The following is a 27,820-nucleotide window of genomic DNA, read 5'->3' on the forward strand; positions in this document are numbered from 1 at the left end:
CATGTTTTCGCTGAGCTGCGTCACACACTTACTCCTGACTCACACTGAAAGTCAATAACAATGTTCAGGAACAGTGCCTTGGATTTGCAATAGCAGACTCTGTTCCAGAATACTAATGTGTACATCCTTCCAGACAGGTCTAGACACATGACCTGGATGTTTCATCTCTCCAACAGCTTCAGCCAGCTAGAGGCCTGGGAGCTGAGCTAAACAACAGGTAAGAGGGAAGGAGAGACGGAGGGAGAAAGGTCTGAGAGGTTAGGCTAGCTCTGTTCTGACTTGCTGTCTCTAGAACAAGGGGTCAATGAATGGATCCTCTAGGAATGACCATTCAGATTTAGAGTGGCAATTTGCTCTGGAAACATTCCATCTCACAGAGCACTTTGCAAATATTCAAAGTAGCAGTGAAGGATAAGACAGATGTATTGTTCTCTTATACATAGAATGACCACTAGAGGGCAACGATGAAGCATGAATTAATCACGTCAGCTGGAATATACTGTCTGTTAGTGAACTCTAGTGGTCAAATCCATACATCACACTGTGGTCAGGGAAATAAAGGATCAGCAAAAGCACTGCATTTTTCTACGTGCTTAATTGGTGAAATATGAAGATTTTGTATGTGAAATATACAAGCATGAAAATCAAGAGGCATTTGAACACATCAAACACATTTGTTTTCTGACTCCGTTAATACATTCGGTAATGCAACATTTATTAGATGCCTTCATCGAAGAAGATGCATTGGGGGCAGTGGTGGAATAAGTACCCAACTGTGAAGATACCTTAGTAGAACATGACTTGAGTAAAAGTGAAAGTCGTCCAGTAAAATACTACTTGAGTAAAAGTCTAAAAGTATTTGGTTTTAAATATACTTTTTTTTTAAGTAAAAAGGTATAAATAATTTCCAATGACTTATATTAAGCAAACCAGACGGCACCATTACACTCTAACACTCAGACATCATTTACTAATAGCCAGGGGCACACTCCAACACTCAGACATCATTTACTAATAGCCAGGGGCACACTCCAACACCCAGACATCATTTACTAATAGCCAGGGGCACACTCCAACACTCAGACACCATTTACAAATGAAGCATGTGTGTTTATGGAGTCTGTCAGATGTTCTCTTGATAAGTGTGTGAATTGGACCATCTTCCTGTCCTGCTAAGCATTACAAATGTAACTAGCACTTTTGGGTGTCAGAGAAAATGTAGAGTAAAAAGTACATTATTTTCTTTAGGAATGTAGTGAACTAAAAGCAAAAGTTGTCAAAAATATAAATAGTAATGTAAAGTACAGATACCCCAAAAAAACGATTTTTACTTAAGTACTTTACACCACTGATTGGGGGTTTGCCACTTAGAGAGCAGGAGCTGCTGAAGATGGTCCAAGCTCCATGGACCTTTGTTTGAATGAAGGTCTTTGGTTCAGTTTGATTAAGTAAGATATGCTCTGAATTAGAATTTGATCATGTTGTGGGCCCCTCAAAACCATGGTTCTAAGCCTCAGAAGGTGACCATCCCTTCCGGCGACCGATTTGGTGGTTGATCAGCCCCAGGGAGGTCCTGGCTTTTGATCCCAGTCCCCAGCTAAGTTTGTCATTAAAAGTCTATATTTTGCCTTTAACCTGCCTCTTGAGTGTTTGTACTGTGGCCAATCCTCGATTACACCACAGCTTAAGTGGCGCTTATAGGAATCAAAGCCAAATCTCTGGTGTTGCAAGCACCATGCTCCAGCACACTGGGTTGTCCTTTGGATCCACAACTCTCCTTGGTCATTGTTGTTTTTTATTACGCATTTCTATGATATTTTAGGCCAGGATTAAATTAAAAAGCACTTTGTCAGCAAAGGCCACATTCACGGTACAACGCTGCATATTTTATTTTATTTTTTTATTTTATTTCACCTTTATTTAACCAGGTAGGCTAGTTGAGAACAAGTTCTCATTTGCAACTGCGACCTGGCCAAGATAAAGCATAGCAGTGTGAACAGACAACACAGAGTTACACGTGGAATAAACAATTAACAAGTCAATAACACAGTAGAAAAAATGGGCAGTCTATATACAATGTGTGCAAAAGGCATGAGGAGGTAGGAAATAAGCATATCAAGAAGCTGATTAAATAGCATGATCATTACACAGGTGCACCTTGTCCTGGGGGCAAAAGGTAACTCTAAAATGTGCAGTTCTCAAGTTGGGGGATCGTGCAATTGACATGCTGATTGTAGGAATTCCCAAAAGAGCAGTTGCCAGTTAAAATTATGTTAATTTCTCTACCATAAGCCGCCTCCAATATAGTTTCAGAGAGTTTGGCAGTATGCCCAACCAAGCCTCACAACCACAGAGCACGTGTAACCACGCCAGCCCAGGACCTCCACCCAGGGGATTGCCTGAGACCAGCCACCCTGACAGCTGATGAAACTGGAGGGTATTTCTGTCTGTAATAAAGCCCTTTTGTGAGAAAAAACTCATTCTGATTGGTTGGGCCTGGCTCCCCAATGGGTGGGCCTATTCCCACCCAGGCTCACCCCTGACTGCGCTCCTGCCCACTCATTTGAAATCCAGATTAGGGCCTAATTTATTTATTTCAATTAACTGATTTCCTTGTAAGAACTGTAAAACTCAGTAACAATCACTGAAATTGTTTCATGTTGCATTTATATTTTTGTTCAGTATAGTTGACAAATTGAAGAGGGTGTGCTAGCCATGGAATAGATCAAGTACATGAAAGGTCTGGAGATCTCAATGAGAGGTTTGAGAAATCACTGCTTTATAACATGCCTTGAATTGAATATCAGCCTGAATTGAAGAAACCTTTGAGCAGAATTAGACGTTCTCAAATTATAATTCCTTGTGTCCTTTCTCCTAGCCTTCTTTTCAAAACGCAATTGCTCTTCATACAATGCAGTTCGTACAGGGCCTAGGAGAGCTCTACTATGGAGGAGGAAGGATGATTGAACAGGAGCTGGAGTATAGTCCAGTATAGCTGGAGAAGATGTCTCAGAGAGGTCTGTTAGTGACCTCTACTGGTCAGGTCCATAGTTCAGTGTCCAGGGAAATTCAAGCAAGTGGGTCAGTTTAGGCACAACTACAGAGTATACATCAACACACCGTGAGGCTTTATTCAATTTGCATTGCTGAAGAATTACAGATTGCCTGACAGAAATGTAAAAGGTTATTTCCAATTAAGCTGACATCCAGCGTTTACCGTGATTGTAGTGTCCGTTTACATGGGAACATTGCTTATAATTTCACATGCTGAACTTGCGCTATACGGATTGAATAGAGCCCTCAGTTGACGGGTATTCCGACACGCCACCCTGATTGAAAGTAAGGTTACACAAGACTGGGCATTGTACGTAATATTGTTTGTGCAAATAAAATACAGAATTACAGTACCAGTCTAACCACTAGGCTACCTGCCACACCATCACACCTCCTCCATGCTTCACTGTGGGAACCTCCATCCGGTGGGAACCACACAATCCGGGTATCATCCGTTCACCAACTCTGCATCTCACAAAGATATGGAGGTTGGAACCAAATATTTCACATTTCGACTCATCAGACCAAGTGACAGATTTCCACCGGTTTAAAATGTCCATTGGTCGTGTTTCTTGGCCCAAGCAAGTCTCGTCTTCTTATTGGTGTGCTTTAGTAGTAGTTTCTTTTCAGCAATTCGACCATGAAGGCCTGATTCACACAGTCTCCTCTGAACAGTTGTTGAGATGTGTCTGTTACTTGAACACTGAAGTATTTATTTGGGCTGCAATTTCTGAGGCTGGTAACTCTAATGAACTTCTCCTCTGCAACAGAGGTAACTCTGGGTCTTCCTTTCCTGTGGTGGTCCTCATGAGAGACAGTTTCATCATAGCGCATGATGGTTTTTACGACTGCACTTTTCCAGATTGACTGACCTTCATGTCTTAAAGGAATGGACTCATTTCTCCTTGCTTATTTGATCTGTTATTGCCATAATATGGACTTAGTCTTTTACCAAATAGGGCAATCTTCTGTATACCACCCCTACCATGTCACAACACAAATGATTGGCTCAAATGCAGTAATAAGGAAATACATTTCACAATAATTTTTAACAAGGCACACCTGTTAATTGAACTGCATTCCAGGTGACGACCTCATGAAGCTGGTTGGGATAAAGCCAGGGTGGCTACATTGAAGAATCTAAAATATTTAGATTTGTTTAACACTTTTTTGGTTACTACATGATTCCATATGTATCATTTCATAGTCTTGATGTCTTCACTATTATTCTACAATGTAGAAAATAGTAAAAACTAAGAAAAACCCTTTAATGAGTATGTGTGTCCAAACTTTTGACTGGTACTCTATATAATGGGTGGTGAACACAACTCGATATTTTTCCATGATTATTTTATTCATCACTCGCATACTAATCCAGAGATCAATTACAAAAATGCATATTAAGTCTGAATTTACATTGAGGGTTCTATACTTCTTAAAAGGCTGGAAGTGTCTTTCATCCTAAAACAAAGGAGAAGAACAAAACGTAATGAAGTTAAACATAAATGGAGTATTATTTATATACAGTAGATGGTGTATTGGCCTTGGTTAACAGAGGGAACACAACATAGATCTACAGTTACTTACATGTTGGCTATCCTTTCCAATCTCTCTTTCATATTCTCCTATAGAAAATGAGTCAAGAATGAATGAAAAACAAAGGGATTGATTTCATCCGTATTGTGGAAGATCCACGTAAAAATTCTAAGGTAATTTCGGCACATGCAGAGTTTACCGTGAACAAAGTCTCCTCGAACATTGCATTTAAAATGTCAATCAACCTATAACGTGAATCTTTCACGATGCTACTGATTGAATCCAGCCCAAATATAAAAATACTGTATATAGCAGCTCACCACCTGGTAGCCTAGTAGTTAAGAGAATTGGGTCAGTAACCGAAAGGTTGCTGGTTCCAATCCCTGAGCCAAAAAGGTGGAAAAATCTGCATTTCTGCCCTTGTGCTTCCTAAGTGGACAGTTTGATACACACACTTGTAATATCTGCCATTACCTCTGGGGGTGCCGTTGTCACACAGGGGGTGATGGGATAGCTTGCGGAAGGGGTGGAGGACTGAGGACGCTCACAGCCAGAGTTGTGTAGGAGGCTCTCTGGAGGACTGGGTGTTGACTCTGTAAGGGTATGTGAGCATCAGTTGAACTTTTATCACACTGGGAATTGGACCTTTCCATTACTGTATTTCAGTTGTTGTATACGATGGCCTCATCAATATCCAAGATACTTTTATTGTCAAAATCAGTTCCAACCCGTGACTTCTGTTGCATTATCCACCACGTGATGACTCCAACCTCCATTGATAAGTGAGGACGACTCCTAGAGGGAAAAAAACAACAACCTTGAAAGCTGTACATATTTGCATCTTTAATCAGCAAACAGAGATACAGTAGACATTCTAGAATGGACTGACATGATTAGTTCAACATCTGCTTCTACTTGACATTAGATAGAGGTAGGGAGAGTTCTTTAGAAGAGTCTCCAGATCGGACAGATGTGGTGTAGAGTTCCCTTCCTACTTGGGCCATGGCTGACACACATGCAGACACACAGTATCCAAGAATCCCTTTGCAGTGGATAGGGACACACACACACAAAGAGCCTACCTGGGCCGTGGCTGTGGAGAGGGTCAGTTTGGTCTCCAGCAGTAGCACTCTGCTCTCCAGGTTCTCCCACTGGTGCTTGTCTATAGTGATCCTCCCGGCCGAGGCCTTCTCTAGAAGCTCCAGCCTCTGCTCCAGGGCCGAGAGCCCCCCCAGCCGGGTCTGGACCTGCAACAGCTGGGCCTCCAGCGCTGCCAGCCTCCCCTCCACCACCAGGTCCTGGAAGGGTGGTCACAATCCAGTCTGTGTGTGTGTCACTTTAGTGATGTGTGTTAGAGAGAAAGGCTGTGTGTGTGTGTGTGTGTGTGTGTGTGTGTGTGTGTGTGTGTGTGTGTGTGTGTGTGTGTGTGTGTGTGTGTGTGTGTGCTTATATTGGAGAAGTATGCTGGTACTCACTGTTTGAGGGACTGTAGGTGCTTGGTTCTGGACCTCCTCCAGTCCCAGCCCCTCCTCCTCTTCCTCAGACTCTTCAATATCTGAGGTTCTACTAGAGGAGCGCCAGGAGTCACCCCCAATGTGTCTCTCCACTAGTGGCCTGCTTAGGGACAACTGTGGGAAACAACCATCTCACCTAGTCATGTTAAGACCGGGCCATGTACTCACGCAGCGTCACAATGGACTACTTTATCATTTTAAAATGTTTTCTTTGACCTTTACTTAACTAGGCTAGCTCAGGCCTCTTTGATAAAGTGTAGCCAGCTGAACAGGTCTGTTGGTCTACACTGTCATGTCCTTGGCAAAGACTTACTGTGGTGGCCATGGGGTTCATTGTTTCAGCCTGAAATGGGAGAGCCTCACTTTTGGAGTCTGAACTCGAGGCCTGAAAACGAGCTCTCGGCTTTAGCTGCAACACACACAGATGCAATACATGGACCTTTTTATTTTACCAGATAGGCTACTGAGAACACATTCTCTACTACAATACAGACATGGTCTGATCAAGAGGGTGCAATAGTTAATTGAACCGTGAATACCGTGTCATCATTACCATGTCGTTTGATGATACGCTTTGCTCTAGGCTCGTCAAAGCTGAGGGAGACAGACTAACCTTGTTGCCTTTGCTGAGCTCTTTGTGTTTCTGCAGGGCGAAGGCGATGACATCACAGAGGATGCAGGTCTTTCTTTCTGCAAAGCCAAACTGGAGGAACTGCTGTTTGGTCAGGACAGGTTTGTAGTGGAAGAGATCCCGCAGTACCTAGATGTGGGTGAACAATACAGTATGACACACACACACACACATATGGCTGAATTGTCCCTGCTGAAAAATTGTTTCAAATCAAAAATACACCATGTTTTCTTCATCCAGTAAAAAATAAAAATGCAAAGATCAAAACAATATTCATTGAATTGTCATTGAAAATCACATTGCAAAGTATCTGGTACAGGGGTTTTAGGGGGCCACATTCGTTCTTCAAGAACGTCCAGAGGGTCGCACTGATAATTTGTTCATTTCTTCACCATCAAAACGTGCAAAGAAATTGTCCTGTAATCCAATGCTTATGCAATTTGATGCTACCCGACTGTCTAGGTTTCATTTGAATGATTATTAGTAAGCTGGACACAGTCAAGAAACAGTATAAATGTAGATCCATGATATTTTCTACACAGTTTCCATTTGGTTGTAATCACTTTAAAAGTATATGGAGTTGGTTTTCCCTTCCAAAATATGTGTATCCCTTGCCTCGATACACTTAATTCACGTGAAAAGGGAATAATAGGAGCTGGAACACATTTGACAAATCCAAAAATTCTACTGATAATTGTAAAACTCACTATAGTTGACATAAGTTCAGGGAAAGATGGCAGAAGGTAAGACAGGAGGTCACAGACTATAACGCAGAGCAAATGGCTTGTCTCCTTTCTGCATTTCTTCTGTATGAAATGCTGCTGGTGTCGGCCCAATCTGTCTCCCATATATTATATTAGTGTGTGTGTGTGTGTGTGTGTGTGTGTGTGTGTGTGCCAGCCAAGCGAAGCAGTGACTGGGCGCCAGCCATCGCACGGAGGGTCTCGCTCTTCCTTGTCCTTTTCGGTCTCCCTCTCCTTTCTCGCGAAAATGAACCGATGCTGTGAGAGGCAGATAGCTCGCCTGCGGCCTCAGCGCTCAGAGAACAGAAGAGGGGAGTCTGATCCGAGATGAGAACTTGGACCAACATGGAGTTCCTGTGTTCACCGCAGGAATCAGGATTTCATGTAAGACTTTATAAAACAGAATTGCTCAAGGACGCTGTGCTGCCGACCACCGGTTGCCAGCTGGAAGGAAACACCAGAGTGTGTGTTAAATAAAGATGCTGCAGATCAGGGCCCGCTCAGTGAAAACCCTTCTGGTTCTGATAGCAGGGTTAACAGAGGCTATAGTACAGCCTCAACAAAAAGACTGAAAAATCCCTGATCCATTTACACAAGTCATTCCTTCCAAGTCCTCAGTTGGTTGTGATGAGAGAGGAGCTGTAATATTAGAACGTGAGATGAAGGAAATGGCTTAGCCTTGACCTGACCAAGCACAATCATGAAAAAAGGAATTCCGACAGTGGAGGCCAATACCATTTCCCATAGATAAGAATTAACGGAATTCCTAGACTACTTTAAGACTCCATTCATGTCATTTGAGCACCACAGGAATGAAAAGGAATCCCACATGCAGCCTACCTTTCACTTCTACAGAGGAAATCCTGCACTGTTTCAAAAGGACTTTATTGGTAGTGAGTGATACAATGCCAATGTCTTCCATGTGTGTGTATTAGGGGGAAATATTGCAGTTCAGCTCAAGCGTGGAGGGGTTAAACCACAGCAGAGTGCCTGGGTAGACAGCCGTTGGCCTCAGGAGACTCCAAGGAATAAACTGAAGTCAGTGTGCGAGGCCCTGTGAGGAAACAACTGGAAACACTTTGCCATTTTGAACCATTACGACGATAACTGTGATGTATGAGAGAGGGGATCTAGAGGGGAGTCCCTGCTATTGGGAGAAACTGTTCCGTGTTAGGGAGACGACACTGCATGGGGCCACATGGGGAGAGCGGTGGTGGGGAAAAGTGGAAAAGCAGGACCCAGGAAAGATCCCAGCACGCAGTGAATGAACAGAGCATTAAATCATGGGGAGGGCATGAAGGAACGAACCTGGGAGATAATACAGTCAACTGGGGAGTGATGCGAATGTGTTACTCAAACAGGTAGGTCTAGGTCAGGATGTGGGATTGCTGCAGGGGGGGTGGGGATACATTCAAAAACATGATTTCATCACGAAAGATGTTTGTTTAAAACACAGTGTTGTAGTATTACGCTCAGCGTCTTCTTCCTACCATACTAATGGAGACCTATGGAGTAAAATCCCTCCACTGTGCATGATGATCCTTAAATACTACGGCTATGTCACGGAAACATGTTAACCTACAGTACCAGTCAAAAGTTTGGACACATCTACTCCTTCAAGGGTTTTTCTTAGTTTTTACCATTTTCTACAATGTAGAATAAAGAATAAGTCAAGACATCAAAACTATGAAATAACACATATGGAATCATGTAGTAAGTCGCAAAAACAATCAAGCACTATGATGAAACTGGCTCTCATGAGGACCGCCACAGGAAAGGAAGACCCAGAATTACCTCTGCTACAGAGGATAAGTTCATTAGAGTTTACCAGCCATGGGCCTCCCGAGTGGCGCAGTGGTCAAAGGCAGTGCCACTAGAGATTCTGGGTTCGAGTCCAGGCTACTTTGAAGAATCTAAAATATAATTTGATTTGTTTAACACTCTTTTGGTTACTACATTATTCCATGTGTGTTATTTCATAGTTTTGATGTCTTCACTATTATTCTATATTGTGGAAAATAGTCAAAATAAAGAACACCCTTGAATGAGTAGGTGTCCAAACTTTTGACAGGTACTGTACATCATTACCCTTAATATATAAAACAAAATGTAAAGAACACAATAGAATCAATGTGTGGATTTACCTTGTAGATGCATTCGATAAAACGTAGGTCGTTCTTCCCAGTGAGTTCCACTCCGAAGCGCACCAGGTGTTCAGCAAGGTGTGGTGAATAGGAGATGAATGCATAACTCACTATGGGGAGAAAGGCAGAAGGATCCCCTTTGGCCAAGCTGTAGAGATAAAGCATAGATTGGGTTTTACAATGTGTACTACTGTTTTCATATGTATTAGTATCATTTAGGTCTAAAAATATATGACAATAATGCTCTGTTCAGACAGGTAGACCAATTTTTCAACAACAAACAAAATATGCTTTTTGACCAATCAGATCAGCTCTGCTAAAGATCTGATGTGATTGGTAAAGACCAATTAGTGGGAAAAAATATGAGAATTGAGCTGCCTGTCTAAACGCAGCCCAACACACATTGACATCAATGGAACCCAAAAGAGTTCGACAAAAAAAAATGTTTAAAAAAAATGGCCAACCTTTGTCTCCGGATTTAAATAGTCTCCCATCCAGAGAAAATTGTATTTGAGCCACATCATTTTTAAATTCCCCACAAGCATATTGTGTTTGATGCTCTTCACTTCAAAAGGAATCACTTCTTCCCAGCTCATCAGATGTGCAGACTGGGGGTCCTCGTCAGAGGGGGACCCACGGCTGGTTAATGTAAAGCATGTTTACAAACAGAGTTATCGTCGAGCAGGGCTCCGTACAACCCCCTCTGCCGCCTACTGGAGACTTCAAAACAAACCCAGACCATGAACTGTACCCGTGGCTACAGCCCCAATCTGGATGTTTATAGGACTACATATGTTTAGTCTGTCTTCCAGCCAAATCATTTAGTCTTCGTCACAAATAGCACCCTAAATAGTGCACTTTTTTTTCTAAACAGAGCCAATAGCACGCAATAGTGCACTATCTGGAGAATAGGGTCCCATATTGGACACATTCAGTCTCGTGACCTTATCCTACACTACAAAGCAGGTTTGCCTATAGCACGCAAGAACATCATACAGACTGTTGATAATATTCATTCTAGCCTAAATTGTCATTCTTAATTCATCACAAGTTCCATATGTCATCACCGTCCAATCTGCAGCAACAGCATGACGCCATCGCGTCAGCATGTACCAACATCAATGTGTAACGTTTCCGACTTGTAGAATCCATGCCCCGAAGAATTCAGTGTATTCTGCAGGCAAGAGGGGGTCCAACCCAGTACTAGACAGGTGTAGCTAATAAACTGCCCGGTGAGTGAGTATGTACAGTGCCTTCGGAAAGTATTCAGACCCCTTGACTTTTTCCACGTTGTTATGTTACAGCCTTATTCCAAAATGGATTAAATAAAATAATTATCCGAAATCTACATACAATACCCCATGATGACAAAGCAAAATGTAGAAATGTTTGCGAATTTATTCAAAATATATAACAGGAATACCTTATTTACATACTGTAAGTATTCAGACTCTTTGCTATGAGACTTGAAATTGAGATCAGGTGCATCCTGTTTCCATCGATCACCCTTGATGTTTCTACAACTTGATTGGAGTCCACCTGTGGTAAATTCAATTGATTGGACATGATTTGGAAAGGCATACACCTGCCTATATACGGTCCCACAGTTGACAGTCCATGTCAGAGCAAAAACGAAGCAATGAGGTCGAAGAGATTTTCCTTAGAACGCCGAGACAGGATTGTGTCGAGGCACAGATCTGGGGAAGGGTACCAAAAAAATGTCTGCAGCATTTAAGGTCCACAAGAACACAATGGCCTCCATCATTCTTAAATGGAAAAAGTTTGGAATCACCAAGACTCTTCCTAGAGCTGGCCGCCAAGCTAAACTGAGCAATCTGTGGAGAAGGGCCTTGGTCAGGGAGGTGTCAAAGGACCCGATGGTCACTGACAGAGATGGGAGAACCTTCCAGAAGGAGCACTCCACCAATCAAACATATTTCAGTTCCTTTTAACGGGGTATGTTAGTAGGTGCGTGGCGCATCAGTTTTTGTTAAGGACTACAACACTGCTGGGTTTTTCACACTCAACAGTTTCCTGTGTGTATCAAGATAGGTCCTCCACCCAAAGGACATCAGGCCAATTTTTAAAAAACTGTGGGAAGCATTGGAGTCAACATGTGCCAGCATCCCTGTGAAACGCTTGACACCTTGTAGAGTTGAATTAAATTGAGGCTCTGAGGGCAACTCAGTATTAAGGTTTTCTTAATGTTTGGTATAGTATTGGGACAGTGACACATTTGTTGTTTTGGCTCTGTACTCCAATACTTTGCATTTGAACTTCATAGTCAAATCCTAACTGTTAGCTTTAATTTGAGGGTAATTTCATATAGACCCACATTTCAGGGGACCAAAAGTATTTTAGACAAATTAACTTGTATTAAAGTCGCTCTGGATAAGAGCGTCTGCTAAATGACTTAAATGTAAATGTAAATGTTTAGTATTTGATCCCATATTCCTAGCGCGCAATGATTACATCAAGCTTGTGACTCTACAAACTTGTTGGATGCATTTGCTGTTTGTTTTGGTTGTGTTTCAGATTATTTTGTGCCCAACAGAAATTAATGGTAAATAATGTAATGTCATTTGAGTCAATTTTACCGTAAGTAAGAATATACTATGCTTCTAAAAACACATACATTCATGTGGATGCTACAATGATTACAGATAGTCCTGAATTAATTGTAAATAATGATGAGTGAGAAAGTTACTCAAAAATATCATCCCCCAAGACATACTAACCTCTCCTATTATGTGGTCCTTCTGTAGCTCAGTTGGTAGAGCATGGCGCTTGTAACGCCAGGGTAGTGGGTTCAATTCCCGGGACCACCCATACGTAGAATGTATGCACACATGACTAAGTTGCTTTGGATAAGTGTCTGCTAAATGGCATATATTATTAGAATAACAGGGGATATTAGCATTGTGGGTGTGTATGATATTTGTGCATCTAACTTTCTCACTCATCATTATTCACAATTCATTCAGATCTATCTAATAATGATAGCAAAAATGGAGGGACTATGTACAGAAAGTGTTGTCGTTTCTAAAATGGTTCATACCCTCAAATTAAAGCTGACAGTCTGCACTTTAAACTCAAACATTGTATCTTTTCAAATCCAAAGTGTCTTGGAATACCTGATGGTCAAATCAGGTGCTGGAGTACAAAGCTAAACAACAAAAATTGTCACTGCCCCAATACGTTTGGAGCTCACTATATATCAGATTTGGGGAATATATGGGGGATGTATATCTCCAATGTAAGCAAGTAAAAGTGACACCAATGTTCATACAGCTCCTGCACTGCAACTAAGACTGAATAGTGGAGCCATCATGTGGCCATCAACTGAACAAACACAACACAGGTGCCGACAGATTGTATAAACTGGCTCCTTCCCTCAAAAGGTTTGGGAACGTGGCACAATTGTTTAGTTAGCACTGGCCCAATTTTTATTCATGACCTAGCTAACATACCCATTATAGTCGACCTCTCTTGGGTACTTCAATGTCCGTAGTTGAGCATCCAGCTTCCGAAGACATCCTTTCAAATCACCGGTTGACATCATTGCGGACCTTGAAGATGCAAATGACAGACAGGTAACGTTACCACAACCATTCTTCCATTAACTCTTTTACAACGAATGGATAAAACACAATCTAGTTAACTAACATAAACAATATAGCTATGTAACGTTACCATTACATGTTGGCTAGCTACCAACACAGCTTGCCAGCAAGTTACTTGCTATGTTATAGGCGAACGTTAGTTTTTGTTGAGGTGACTCGTTGTTGCAGTTACTGAAACATACCACGCACAAAATATAATAAATTACCTTACATTTGAGAAGTGCTAGCCAAATTGGTTAGCTAGCTGGAAGTGTATTTAGTTTGTTTTGCCCGGGTAAATAACATAATTGCCGCGATTGGTTGCCATGATAAGTGAATCAGAAAAACTAGAAGGAAGATTCATAAGAGCACATTCGTAGCTAGATGGCGGTAAGTTATTTTGTAGACTTCTGGTTTTAATGTCGATGGAAAACTGACGACGACTTATGAAACAAGCTGAACTAACTAAACCCGTGTAAAAAAGTCGTCTTTACTGTCTGTATTTGAAAGCAAAACATAATTATTCTGGTTAGCTACCTTTAATGTGTAAGAAGAAAAAAAGTCAAATGGATTTCGTTAGACTGCTCTGTGTAGGCCGACCTTTTTTACTAGAATAATACTTTTTTAAACAAAATAAAAATGAAATATTGTAATGAAACAGCAGGGAGCAGGTCTCGAACCCTCGACCTTCGAGCCCCAGGTCCGGCGCGCTATCGACTGTGCCGCAAAAGCATGCTCTTGGGTCGTTACAATATCATAGTTAAGTACCAATCACAATCGTTAGATAGATTTACTCAGTTATAGCTACGTCATTTCCACCAATAACACGCGAAGCGTCAAACCAGACAACAGTGCGTGTAAAAAGAGGAGGGCGAAATGAGGAGTTGAAGAAGCCTTATATTGAGTGATAGGGGCAGATTAGGCCTGTTGTCACTTTGAGAGCAGTTTTTCTCTACAACAGCGAAGAGAGTGGGTGTTTTTGGCCAGCATTTAACGGAGATGGGAGCATCTGGTTACCGGTAGAAGACCCACAACTATTCCCACCGAATTTGTTTACGTTCTGGACTGTGTATACGTCGCGGCGGCGGTACAATCTTCCATACAATTCAGGTAGGTGGCGCTGGTTAGGATGGTCTGTCATTGACAAGACGAGCCTCCCCAATGGCTGGTTGGCTTGTATAATTATATTGAAGAAAGGCGAGGGCTTTAGGTCAATTTAGCTTGATAGTGACATTATCTATCAGTTGCCGAACATAACTTCAAGTTTGATGTTGTTTCCAACAAGACGCTGAACGTGTTTCAAGCCCACTACTGTCTGACAGTTTATCCAATTACTGAATTAGGCAAACGTCAACAGACGGTGGGGCACATAACTCTAGTGCTTGACAGAGTATGGTCCCTCTGTTTACCAAGAGACTTCGTATTACATGACTACAGGTATGCATGAATGTCCTTCTCACTAGCGAAACGTTTGCATTAGTTTGTTAAAGATTGTACATTCAGTAGGCAGCTGATCAGAATGATTTCTCGGAATCTGTATTGTGCGTCACTTTATTGACTGTACACAGACCATTTGGTACAACATTCTCCGTACACGCATGTACAGGTAGACTACCACCGGTTTTTCAATCACGAAGGAGTCAAAACCCACTGGAGATAGTTGCTCATTTTAAACTCAAATGATATGTTTGCGATCACCAGATTCAGTTAAAACACCCCCAAACCCACCTAATTTGAATGCCTCACCCCATGAACCAACTACCAATGTAGACCAACCATATGCCTGTCCTGTGCATTCGCAATACATCAATTCAGCCAATGTGATCACACCATGCACTGTGCTTTCTCTCCTTTTAAATGAGTGCAAGTTTTTGTTTTTTTTACTACTGAATTATTTGCTTAAAATAATGCTTAAAATAATTGACTAGCAAGCTAGGCTGTCATAAGTATGACTGTAAGACATCAATCCACATTTGAACAAATACACCCTTAGGTCAGTTGAACTAATCCAAACAGTTTAGGCTATGTATCTAGACCTAGTCTTAGCCTACATGTCTAGAAACATCTATGACCTACAGTAACCCTCTCACCATATAACCAGTAGACTCGTGTCAACTTTAAAGATGCAACATGCAGAAATAGCTCTGCCTTTTCCTGGTTGCTAGAATTCTAATCGTGTGCCTAATTTCAGTTTGTGACAAAATAATCCGTCTGTGTAGAGAATCATTGTACCATCTAAACCGCTGTGAAATATGTTTTCCATATCCAAAAATAGTGTGTTTTCAGCTGTTTGAAGCTTGTGTACAAAAGTAAAAGATGCAAAAAAAAATAACATAACGGGAATAATGGACATATCTTACAAAGAACATACCTACCACTTTTTAGACTTGCTTTCAATGAGACTGACATATCTAGAACACACATTTCTTTGGATTTGGTCAGCTTGCCCAAAAAGTTACATATTGTAGCATTAAGACATTCCCCAGTGTGTTTTTGAGCAGCCTACAGTTGTAATGCTCCAGCAGCAAGCAGGGAATGCTGAATAACAAGTGCAATGCCATTGCAGCAATGGAGCGACAAGCAGCCTAGGAGCATGCCCACATCACATGGGAAACCGAGAATTGAGAACATGTGAGGAATTCCGAGCAGTGGTTAGGCTAAATAGGCTGGAATTGAGATTCAGCTGTAGTGACAGGGGTGGAAGATTCTAGCCTGATCCCAGATGTGTTTGGGCTGTCTTAACAATCACCACAGGAATTGGCAAGATGGCACAAACAAATCTGGGACCAGGCTATGATTCAGCTCTGAACCATTCTAAGATGCTATTACAAGAGAGAAGAGTGTCTGTAGTGTAAACTGTCTGACATGTTATTTGTCACGTGCCGACTAGGTGTAGTGAAATGCTTACTCACAAGCTCTTTCTGAACAATGCAAGTTAAATGAGAAAAAAGGGGAAACAAATGTGACAAAAACACAAGCTACAAACCCATTCACTGACTGACAGGAGAGTCGGAGAGAGTTGAATGCATATTACCTAGTGGGATAACTGAGGCTACTTCTGGTTTATAATATAATACCACGTCAATTTGTGTTGTGGATTGGGGGTTTTTTCCTGGAGAAAAAACAGGGCCATAGCTGGCATGATTGAGGGTAAGTGATAGCAGTAGCAAGTGGTTTAGGCCTTGCCTCAGTTGCACTGTCCCCTGCCTGATGGGGTAAAGGTTTAGATGGCTATAAATGGAAGGGGTAAGATAGTTGTTCCTGGCCAAAGGATTATAAGGGTAAAGATGGAGAGAGCAGGCTTGATGCATATAGTAACTACACTGAACCAAAATATAAACGCAACATGTAAATTGTTGGTCCCATGTTCCATGAGCTGAAATACAAGATCCCAGACATTTTCCATACGCTCAAAAAGCTTATTTATTTGACATTTTGTGCACAAATGTGTTTACATCCCTGTTAGTGAGCATTTATCCTTTGCCAAGATAATTAATCCACCTGACAGATGTGGCATGTCAAGAAGATGATTAAACAGCATGATCATTACACAGGTGCACCTTGTGTTTGGGACAATAAAATACATTTATAAAATGTGCAGTTTTGTCACATCACAATAACACAGATGTCTCAAGTTTTGAGGGAGCGTGCAATTGGCCTGCTGACTGCAGGAATATCCACCAGAGTTGTTGTCAGAGAATTTAATGTTATTTTCTGTACCTGTATTTTCTGAGAATTTGGCAGTACGTCCATCCGGCCTCACAACCGCAGACCACGTGTAACCACGCCAGCCCAGGACCTCCACATCCAGGCTTCGTCACCTGCGGGATAGAAACTTAGGAGTATTTCTGTCTGTAATAAAGCCCTTTTGTGGGGGACAACATATTCTGATTGGCCTGGTCTGGCTCCCCAGTGGGTGGGCCTGTGCCCACCCATGGCTGCACTGCTGCCCAATCTTGTGAAATCCATAGATTAGGGCCTAATTTATTTATTACAATTTACTAATTTCATTATGAACTGTAACTCAGTAAAATCGTTAATTGTTACATTTATATTTTTGTTCAGTATATTTCAAAATAGCTTGTTATGCAAAGTCACATTAGAATCTGCCTCGACCCCTTACAGAGACTGTTCCAGAGTGCACTTTCAGGAAGCAATTGCTTTAATTTGATTGGGCTAATGTATGCGTGATGACACATGAAAGCAGAGGCAATCATTGAAATGTTTCTGCGGACAAACAGCTAGGGTCTGAATGCAGGTTAAATTGACCCGTCACGGATGTTTCTCTATTTTTGTGACAACCGCTGAGCCCTTCAGTGACTCAGCATAGCAGGGTAACTCCAAGATAGATATGCCTACCATCAGCTGTTGCCATGCCAGTGACAAAAGTAACCAGGAAGTAATCCAGTTTCCCAAACATTTAAACAAGGTAGCACGATGGCCTTCGTTTTTATATTGGATTGTTAAAATAGGACTTTGGCTCAATCAAATGTAATTTACATTAGCAGATGTCACAGAGGGCTATACAGAAACCCAGCCTAAAACCCCAAACAGCAAGCAATACAGATGTGCACAGGAAAAACTCCCTAGAAAGACAGGAACCTAGGAAGAAACCTAGAGAGGAATCAGGCTCTGAGTGGTGGCCAGTCCTCTTCTGGCTGTGCCGGGTGGAGATTATAAGAGTACATGGCTATTTAAGGCCAGATTGGATAGCCAGGAATTTCCCAATTTAATGCCTAGTAAGTAGATCACTGAGCTACTTCTGTTTTGATATTCCTCCTGAGGGAACCTATTCCCTATGTGACACATGCAGACTGTGCTGCCTGTGTTGTCTTGCCTATACACCAGATCCTGCAGATGGGTCAGGGGCTGTGGAGGGTGGCCAGGAACCAGCAGCTGCAGCAGGAGTACGGAGAGCACTGGGACGCTGGACCTGGCCTTGACGGAGATCCCCAGGATTTGGGGATGGAGATGGGGGCTAACCCAGGCCAAGCTCCCCCCTTCCCCGTGGTGGGCGACCTGCCACCTCACCCCCACCCGCGGCGCCACCCCCAGCACTGCCAAGGGGCAGACATCTACCAGCTGCTGCGTGCCCGCCGGGGGAAGGAGCAGCAGGGTTTCATAGACCTGGAGATGCTTCCTCCAGAGCTCAGCATCACCATCCTGTCCTACCTGAACGCTACAGACCTCTGTCTGGCATCCTGCGTGTGGCAGGACCTGGGCCACGACGAGTACCTCTGGCAGGGGTGAGTAGTAGACTGACAGGGTCTGTGGAAGGGATGCAGGGGTGAGTAGTAGACTGACAGGGTCTGTGGAAGGGATGCAGGGGTGAGTAGTAGACTGACAGGGTCTGTGGAAGGGAGGCAGGGGTGAGTAGTAGACTGACAGGGTCTGTGGAAGGGATGCAGGGGTGAGTAGTAGACTGACTGGGTCTGAGGATGGGAGGCAGGGGTGAGTAGTAGACCGACTGGGTCTGAGGAAGGGGGGCAGGGGTGAGTAGTAGACTGACAGGGTCTGAGGATGGGAGGCAGGGGTGAGTAGTAGACTGACTGGGTCTGTGGAAGGGAGCCAGGGGTGAGTAGTAGACTCACAGGGTCTGAGGAAGGGAGGCAGGGGTGAGTAGTAGACTCACAGGGTCTGAGGATGGGAGGCAGGGGTGAGTAGTAGACTGACTGGGTCTGAGGAAGGGAGGCAGGGGTGAGTAGTAGACTGACAGGGTCTGAGGATGGGAGGCAGGGGTGAGTAGTAGACTGACTGGGTCTGAGGATGGGAGGCAGGGGTGAGTAGTAGACTGACAGGGTCTGAGGATGGGAGGCAGGGGTGAGTAGTAGACTGACTGGGTCTGAGGATGGGAGGCAGGGGTGAGTAGTAGACTAACAGGGTCTGAGGATGGGAGGCAGGGGTGAGTAGTAGACTAACAGGGTCTGAGGATGGGAGGCAGGGGTGAGTAGTAGACTGACAGGGTCTGAGGATGGGAGGCAGGGGTGAGTAGTAGACTGACGGGGTCTGAGGATGGGAGGCAGGGGTGAGTAGTAGACTGACTGGGTCTGAGGATGGGAGGCAGGGGTGAGTAGTAGACTGACTGGGTCTGAGGATGGGAGGCAGGGGTGAGTAGTAGACTGACTGGGTCTGAGGATGGGAGGCAGGGGTGAGTAGTAGACTGACAGGGTCTGAGGATGGGAGGCAGGGGTGAGTAGTAGACTGACTGGGTCTGAGGAAGGGAGGCAGGGGTGAGTAGTAGACTGACTGGGTCTGAGGAAGGGAGGCAGGGGTGAGTAGTAGACTGACTGGGTCTGAGGAAGGGAGGCAGGGGTGAGTAGTAGACTGACTGGGTCTGAGGAAGGGAGCCAGGGGTGAGTAGTAGACTGACAGGGTCTGAGGAAGGGGGGCAGGGGTGAGTAGTAGACTGACAGGGTCTGAGGAAGGGAGGCAGGGGTGAGTAGTAGACTGACAGGGTCTGAGGAAGGGGGGCAGGGGTGAGTAGTAGACTGACAGGGTCTGAGGAAGGGAGGCAGGGGTGAGTAGTAGACTGACAGGGTCTGAGGATGGGAGGCAGGGGTGAGTATAGTTAGAGGGCGTTCAGAATTAATTATTCAAAAATAATGTCACTAATTGGTATTTTGACCAAATAAGATCAGCTTTAAAAAATGTGAAAAGTTCTGATGTTATTGGTCAAAAGACAAATTATTGGACAAAATATCAGAATTGGGCTCCCTGTGTGAACGCGGTCAATGAGAAGTGCGCTACAGGACCTGATATGCCATTACAGATTCATCTATGTTTTTAATTGTCCACAAATCATTCAAATGGTGCTTGCCACTAGTAGGTACACCATTTACCAGGTTCTGTGGGACAATGTGCTTTTTTAATGGTTCAAAGAGTTGATTGGGTGATCGTTTCTAATCGCAAGTCCTCCCTTTTTCTCTGTCGCTCGCTTGTTCCCTGACTTGCTCTCTCTTTCTCTCTCTGGCTGTGCCCTAGTTTGTGTAAGTCCACATGGGGTCACTGTTCCATCTACAATAGAAGGCTTCCCTATGGCTTCTCATATAGAAGACTCTACATGATGCTAGATGAAGGCAGTCTGACGTTCAACGCTAACCATCAGGAGGTAAGTCATCTCTTTTTCACCTTTATCCCCAATACCTCGTTCTCCTTTTTAAAGCACCACTTCCCCACTGAAACACTCCGGTTTCCCGGACGTAGATAAAGCCGGCTTAATCCGTTTCCGGGAAATGGTTCCTTATATATAAGATTTGGCTCGATGTATACTGGCCAATTAGCTTTTTTTCACTGTATGTTATTGATTCTGCATAGATCAACCTTCGTCAGTATATGAAAACCACAAAAAAATTATGATTTTAGAAATGGTAAGTACACATCACACTTCAGCCCACCTTGAAGACAAATGACTACCAGCTAAATTACTTGTTTACTGCTGATGCATGCATTCTGAAAGACATCACAGCCTTGGAGGTCACTGCAGGTCAAAGCCTGGTCCCCTAGAATCTAATGGCGTTATTTGGTCTGTCTGTATCGCTAAGTGAATTAGGCTGACTATGGCCAGCCACTTAAAGGGCATGTGATAGAACCCACTGTTTGATGGACTGAGATGGTGTTGTCTGAGTCTCTTCTCTCTACTCTCCCCCTCTAATCCCTCTTTCTCTGTGTATGTTTCATGTTGATCCACTCTCTCTCTCCAATAGGGTATCAGTTACTTCATGTCCAAAGGCATACTGGTGGACCATCCCAAGGAGCTGGCCAAGTTCATCTTCTGCACTCGCACGCTCAACTGGAAGATGCTGAGGGTATACCTAGATGAGAGGTGGGTTTTCTTCATTGAATTCTCACTGGGCTTTTTTCAAATTCTCACTGGGCTTTTTTCAAATTCTTATTGGATTGTCTCTCATTGCAGGAGAGATGTGTTGGATGAGCTGGTCACGCTGCACAACTTCAGTAACCAGTTCCTGCCCAACGCACTGAGGGACTTCTTCAGACACATCCACGCCCCAGAGGAGAGGGGCGAATATCTGGAGACGCTCATCACCAAGTTCTCCCACCGCTTCTGCGCCTGCAACCCTGTCCTGGTCCGGGACGTGGGTCTCAGCCCAGGTCAGTGCACTGCAGGGAGTTTTAGTTCTAATCTGCAGGGTGTTTAAGGAAGTCGGATGAGTGGAGGGGATTGTAGTTCTGGTGCATGTTATGTTAATTCAGCCTATGTGAGCGGAGGGAGTTGTAGTTCTACAGGATGTTTAGTTTAGTGGAGGGAATTGTAGTAATAAGTTAATTCATGGGAATTGTAGTCCTGACAGGTGTTGAGTTGGAGGCAAGATGTATGTGGGTGCTGCAATGGGTGCTGGGTTTTTTTTTTTGCCGATGATCTAGCCGTCTGCCCACGCTACAGAGTGCGTTATCGGTCTGCTAATACAGGACTAGTAAAGGCCCAGTGCACTACTTTTGTAAGAGAAATGTATATAAAAATATATGGGCCTCCTGAGTGGCACAGCGCTAGAGATGGGTCACAAGGAGCGCTAGAGATGTCACTATAGACCCGGGTTTGATCCCGGGCTGTATCATAACCGGCCGTGATCGGGAGTCCCATAGAGCGGCACACAATTGTCCCAGTGTCGTCCGGGTTAGGGGAGGGTTTGGCTGGGGGTGGGGGCTTTAATTGGCTCATCGCACTCTAGCGACTCCTTGTGGCGGGCCAGGCGCCTGCAGGTTGACATCGGTCGTCAGTTGAACAGTGTTTCCTCCGACACATTGGTGCGGCTGGCATCCAGGTTAAGGGGGCATGTGGTAAGTAGTGCAGTTAGTTGGGTCATTTTTCGGAGGACACATGACTCGACCTTCGCCTCCCCAAGCCCATTGGTTAGTTGCAGCGACGAGACAAGATTGTAATTGGGGAGAAAAAATACAAAAATATATACAGTCCAGTCGATAAATATTTGGACATTGACCATGTTATTATTATTTTAGCTGTCTACAACAGCATATTGGAGTTGAAATTAAAGAATGAATATGAGCTTTAATTTGAGGGTATTTACATCCAAAATGGGTGAATGGTGTAGGAATATGTGGTCCCTCCATTTTGTCTGCTCAGCTGTTCCATGGCCAGGTGTGTGTTATTCCATCATTAGTTAATTTACAGGTTAGCAGATAAAAGGTCTAGAGTTGATTTCAAGTGTCACATTTGCATTTGGAATCGGTTGCTCCTTAACCCTCAATATGAAGTCCAAAAGAGCTGTCACTGCCAGTGCAGGAAGACCTCATTAGGCTGAAAAACCCAGCAGAGAGAAACATTAGGTGTGGCCAAATCAACTATTTAGTACATTCTTAAAAAGAAAGAACACATTGTTGAGCTCAGGAACACCAAAAGGCCCGGAAGACCACCAGAAACTACCAAGTCCATATTATGGCAAGAATTTTAAGACCTGAAGGTCAGTCATTTCTGGAAAATGTCAAGAACTTTTAAAGTTTCTTCAAGTGCAGTTTCAAAAACCATCAAGCGCAACGATGAAACTGGCTTTCATGAGGACCCAAAATTACCTCTGCTGCAGAGAATAAGTTCATTAGAGTTATCAGCCTCATAAATTGTAGCCTAAATAAATGCTTGAGAGTTCATGTAACAGACACATCTCAACATCAACTGTTCAGAGGAGACTGCGTCAATCAAGCCTTCATGGTCGAATCGCTGCAAAGAAACCAATACTAAAGGACACCACTTAACCAGCATGGCTACCACAGCATTCTGCAGCGATACGCCATCCCATCTGGTTTGGGCTTAGTGGGATTATCATTTGTTTTTCAACAGGACAATGACCCAAAACACACCTCCATGCTTTGTAAGGGCTATTTGACCAAGCAGGAGAGTGATGGAGTGCTGCATCAGATGACGTGGCCTCCACAATCACCCGACCTCAACCCAAGTGAGATGGTTTGGGATGAGTTGGACCGCAGAATGAAGGAAAAGCAGCCAACAAGTGCTCAGCATACGTGGAAACTCCTTCAAGACTCTTGGAAAAGCATTCCAGGTGACTACCTCGTGAAGCTGGTTGAGAATGCAAAGCTGTCATCAAGGCAAAGGCTTTGAAGAATCTAAAATATATTTAGATTTTTTTTTGGTTACTACGTGATTCCATGTGTGTTATTTCATAGTTTTGATGTCTTCACTATCATTCTACAATGTAGAAAATAGTAAAAATAAAGAAAAACCCTTGAATGAGAAGGTGTGTCCAAACTTTTTACCGGTACTATATATTAATTCAGATTGATCAGGGGGTGTTTCAGCACCTGATAATTCCCACGGCTATGGTAAGTGGATGTTGTAATACTGGCAACAGATGGATTCAACCAGTCTAGACGTAGGTCCGCTTTAGAGGACCAAGCCCAAGAAGACACAAGTACTGTAAAAGGCCCTTTACTCCACTAGGAGATAAAAGGAATCGGTTATGTCACTGTAAACACCTGACATCGTGCGTCTGTGTCTGTCTGTCTGGCCTGTTCTGTTGACAGCGCTTGCAACCACCTGCCAGTTTCTGCCACAGTCGAACAACTCCTAACTCTGGGTCCATGCTCAACAAATCCCACAGGCTTTAGGTCTTCTCTCATCTGTTGATCTCCCCACAGTGTCTCTAATTTACTAAGGGCTCTGGTGTTGCACTTGACCCAAGTTGTCCTGTCCTTGTTGAATGAATCAAATGTGTGAGAAATCTTTGTACTAACACTGTCATTGGTCCCTAAAGCCACAATAATCCCACGGGCTTAAAGTGTTAGGAGAGTGAGGGCAGCGCTCCAGCCAATCACAGGACGGCGTTGTAATAACATCTGGCGTGGTTCTCGGCCGTTCTCCGTCGTCCTGGAGGAGAAGCCGGCTGATTTATTATAAACTTACTGGCGATAGAATTGGCAGAGCAGTAAAGGAGGAGCGGCGATTGTACGCTCTCACACTTTCTCTCGCTCTCTCCCACTCTAAAGAGACCCCCTGTTCAACCCCTCTTAGTCTGCCCAGAACCAGGGCTGATACCCACACTGTAAGGTCTGAGAATATGAGTAGACACGTCTCTTTCCTTCCCTGTTATGCGTCTTGTCTTAAAGGAATATTATTCACACTTCAGAATATGCTTCTTCTTTTTTTCTGAAGACGCGTCATTATGAAACTCTTTTTCTATCAGCCCTTCTCTTGTTCTGATGCTCTTTTCTGGTCTTCCCTTCGCTCCGTCTCCCTGTCGTTTATTCATAAACTCCCACCCACCCTCTCAGCCAAGTGATGACCACACAATGAACAGAGAAAGTATTGTTGGACTGAGAAAGACCTCAACTAAAACATTGGGGCTATCTAATATATTGAATACATGTATATTACTAAGCAAGATAAACAAAATATCTATTTTGTTGGCGTGTGTGCCCCATCACAATTATTGATCTTAAGTCTAAACTAGTTTTTTAGGTAAACACCATCATTTATTTATTTTTACTGGCCCAATGCTCTTAACAGCTAGCCTAGCTGCCACCCCCACAGCTCGATATACAACTTTATCTTCATTGGATGCTGGGACTTGTTTGACCTCTCACATTCTGTCCATCTCTCCTCTCCAGATGCGGTGTATGTGCTCTGCTACTCACTCATCCTGCTGTCTATAGACTTGACCAGCCCGCACGTCAAGAACAAGATGTCCAAACGCGAATTCATCCGCAACACGCGCCACGCTGCCCAGAACATCAGCGAGGACTTTGTCGGCCATCTTTACGACAACATCTATCTCATCGGCCACGTGGCGGCCTAACCGGGAAGTGACGAGGAGTGGAAGTCGGTGAATACACGAACCAGTGATTGCACTGATATAGGATACTACTTTGGACAATAGTTGTTGCTGGTCATTCTTAATATAGGTTCCTGTACTGCTAGCTATGATGCTTGCTTCCATACTGGGTGGGAGGTGATCTGTTCTCCGGCTGTAGAGCCAATGGAGACCAGGTAGCGTAGAGATTTGGCCCGCCCACCTGAAGTGACGAGGCCTAAAACAGACTAGACGTATATCCAGCACACAAGTAGCATACGAACATATAACCAACTACTTCCAGCTTAACCACGCAAAAGTGTAGCTCCAGTATGTTAACGAAGTCAAGAAGAAGTTAAACATATGCTATGAACAAGGACTGAATATTATTACAGCAACAATTAGCAGTTGTTGTTCACATTATGTTTTGTGAATTACTCTAACTATGAGTTTTGAGTTTAATATTCTAGTTTTCTTTTTTTAAATGAATGTTGTTTTTGTTTAAATGTTTTTTACGATTAGAGGAACTTAAAAGAATGACTAATGGGCTGGTAGAAACTCCACTGCATTTTTGTCCTTAACTTTGTGAGCTGGATTAAATTGGATGGAATTAATATGAATTTCCAAGAGGCACAACAATAATTAATCCAACCACATTTACAACATGGAATCTCTTTTATTTTTAGCAGTGAACTTCAAAGGACTATTTGCGTCCATTCCAAAGTATTTTATGAGTTGTAAAGTAATCGCCATGGGTCATACTCTGAATTGATGTGTGTGGATGACTCGAAGGTCCATGGGAATCTCAGAGTCCAATTTTGAGTTTGTAATGTGAACTCATCTACATGCATCTCAGCTGGGTCGTATTAATTAGTGTACAAAATTGAAAATGTTTTTCGCCTACGGAAGACAAATGTTTCTTATTGGACAAGTCCAATTAGTTTCTCAATGTTGCAATCCATTTTCTTCTATTTGGCGCCTAATGAACACAACACTGGTAATACAGCTCTTGATTGCAGATGGAAAAATAGGTTTCAGAGTTGAGGACAATTGTTCAGTGAGTTTTTACCTCGGCCCAAGCTGGGATAGGTAATGTTGATAAATGAAGTTGTTAGTGTATCTGTTACTTTATCCTTTTGTGTTGACAGGCATTCTACCCATTCAAAACAGGCTGGATCCCAAATGGCATCCTATTGCCTATGTGTTGCGCAACAGTTGAACAGGGCCCATAGGGCTCGGGTCATAAGCAGTGCACTATATAGGGAATAGGGTGGCATTTGGGACACATTCAGGCACTGACTCTAGCACCGATGCCTGTGTTTACACAGGCAGCCCAATTCTGATTCCATTTTTTTCCACTCATCGGTCTTTGGACCAATCAAATCCGATCTATTCACATCTAGATCTGATTTGTCAAAAGACCAATTACTGAAGGGAAAAAAGATTAGAATTGGGCTGCCTGTGTAAACAGCCTAAGTGAAACCACAGATATGAACGTTAATCTTTCCCACCATCCTTTGTGGACTACATTTATCTTGTGATTTGTTTTGTGTGTGTGACTCTGGACTGATGCCTCTATCATGTTTCCTGTCAATCTCTATTCTATGACTGCAACCTCTCACTCTTTCTATCCCTAACTCTCCCCAGTGACTCTAAGGGCTTGATTCTATTTGCTACAAATGTCCAGAAATATGTAATCTAGATCAGACATACCTCTGACATGTAGAATAAGGAATCATGTCTGCTCTATTTGTGACATTTCTATATGCATTGTTCAGTAGATTGCACATGACCCAGGACTACAAGATTGTTTCTTTTAATGATTACTAACTAGTGAGCACTTTAACCAGTGGGTGTTTTCTCTCCACACTACTGTCTTCTGAATCATATATATATATATATATATATAAAATCACACTTTAGTTCTCACATATCTGAAGGACTGTTTGTTTTCTATCTGTTGTCTTAGCCAGGCACAGTCTTTATTATTAGTTATAGTGCCAATAAACAAAATGTTGAAAATGACAACCAAACTGGCATGTGAACCTGAGCAGAATAACTACTGTGGTAAATTATTGCATACAATTGATTAAAACCCAGATTTTATTTTATTTGCACATGTATAGAGATTTATATTTTAAAAAATATTTTATTTTTATGTATTTTAACAAAAAACAAAAAAATCTCCCATAAGTAGACCGGTTTTTGCACTGACATTTTGTATGAGCACTGGACTGCATGCAGAGAACTGAGTCTTTGCACAGTTCATGTTCTCCACTTCCATGATGAATTTAAATTGAAGTGATTTGAGATTATTATTGTAATATTTATGAAATGTTAATTACACTAGTTTAACAGCAGCAAATGACAGTACAGACTTTTCCTTTTCTTCAATTCCATGTACATTTTAGTTTCCTGTGTGGATTTATGGATTGAGATTTTTATAGACGATTCCTGTTTCAACAGCCTAACAAAAACCATTTACATCTGAGATGGGTTGCTGAATGACAACACTGAAAATAAAACATGTCTACATTGTATACAAATAAAACTGAGAAAATATTCCCCTTGTGTTGAGCTGTGACTATTTCTACAGTGATCATAATGTTTTTATATTCAAAAGTTTTGATATTCAAGATCGTGACCATTACTGATTCACCCTTTGACTATGTACGCTATATTTACGAATTAAGTCCCCTATATACACCTCTCAAACACTGCTCTCGAAACTACCAAACGGCATTTCAAAGCCCCGATCCATAGTGTATATATTAACCATAGAGTTCCTCTGAGCCTGTCAGTGTATAGATAGACAGGAG

General features: G+C 42.9%; 2 protein-coding genes across 6 annotated transcripts; one reads left to right on the forward strand and one right to left on the reverse strand.

Annotated features, from left to right (window-relative positions):
• Positions 1–4,400: 4,400 nt before the first annotated feature.
• Positions 4,401–13,998, reverse strand: LOC124001596 (centrosomal protein of 44 kDa-like). 4 transcript variants are annotated; one of them, XM_046308522.1, is made up of 11 exons: positions 13,762–13,998; positions 13,093–13,191; positions 9,623–9,770; positions 6,718–6,864; positions 6,418–6,513; positions 6,066–6,218; positions 5,673–5,888; positions 5,319–5,385; positions 5,065–5,183; positions 4,642–4,679; positions 4,401–4,515 (listed from the first exon to the last, which is right to left on the reverse strand). In XM_046308522.1, the coding sequence occupies exons 2-11, from the start codon at positions 13,182–13,184 to the stop codon at positions 4,467–4,469; spliced, it is 1,125 nt and encodes a 374-aa protein (XP_046164478.1). In that variant the 5' UTR covers positions 13,185–13,191; positions 13,762–13,998; the 3' UTR covers positions 4,401–4,466. The 4 variants fall into 4 exon arrangements, with proteins under 4 accessions (XP_046164478.1, XP_046164476.1, XP_046164477.1 ...); XM_046308520.1 differs by lacking the exon at positions 13,762–13,998 and adding an exon at positions 13,457–13,733; XM_046308521.1 differs by lacking the exon at positions 13,762–13,998 and adding an exon at positions 13,452–13,733.
• Positions 13,999–14,035: 37 nt separating this feature from the next.
• Positions 14,036–27,566, forward strand: LOC124001598 (F-box only protein 8-like). 2 transcript variants are annotated; one of them, XM_046308524.1, is made up of 6 exons: positions 14,036–14,334; positions 18,073–18,470; positions 20,206–20,332; positions 20,928–21,046; positions 21,137–21,333; positions 24,820–27,566. In XM_046308524.1, exons 2-6 carry the CDS (start codon positions 18,082–18,084, stop codon positions 25,005–25,007), a joined length of 1,020 nt encoding a protein of 339 aa, XP_046164480.1. In that variant the 5' UTR covers positions 14,036–14,334; positions 18,073–18,081; the 3' UTR covers positions 25,008–27,566. The 2 variants fall into 2 exon arrangements, with proteins under 2 accessions (XP_046164480.1, XP_046164482.1); XM_046308526.1 differs by lacking the exon at positions 14,036–14,334 and adding an exon at positions 14,427–14,661.
• Positions 27,567–27,820: the final 254 nt, after the last annotated feature.

This window comes from Oncorhynchus gorbuscha, linkage group LG17, assembly GCF_021184085.1.
Source record: "Oncorhynchus gorbuscha isolate QuinsamMale2020 ecotype Even-year linkage group LG17, OgorEven_v1.0, whole genome shotgun sequence".
Classification (NCBI taxonomy): Eukaryota; Metazoa; Chordata; class Actinopteri; order Salmoniformes; family Salmonidae; genus Oncorhynchus; species Oncorhynchus gorbuscha.

Coding starts and splice junctions, on each gene's coding strand:
- LOC124001598 (XM_046308524.1), top strand. CDS start 18,082: ATGGGTCAGGGGCTGTGGAGGGTGGCCAGGAACCAGCAGCTGCAGCAG. Junction 18,471..20,205: donor GACGAGTACCTCTGGCAGGG/GTGAGTAGTAGA, acceptor GCTGTGCCCTAG/TTTGTGTAAGTCCACATGGG. Junction 20,333..20,927: donor TCAACGCTAACCATCAGGAG/GTAAGTCATCTC, acceptor TCTCTCCAATAG/GGTATCAGTTACTTCATGTC.
- LOC124001596 (XM_046308520.1), bottom strand. Junction 6,514..6,717: donor AGCTCAGCAAAGGCAACAAG/GTTAGTCTGTCT, acceptor TGTGTGTTGCAG/CTAAAGCCGAGAGCTCGTTT. Junction 6,219..6,417: donor TGAACCCCATGGCCACCACA/GTAAGTCTTTGC, acceptor TGTTTCCCACAG/TTGTCCCTAAGCAGGCCACT.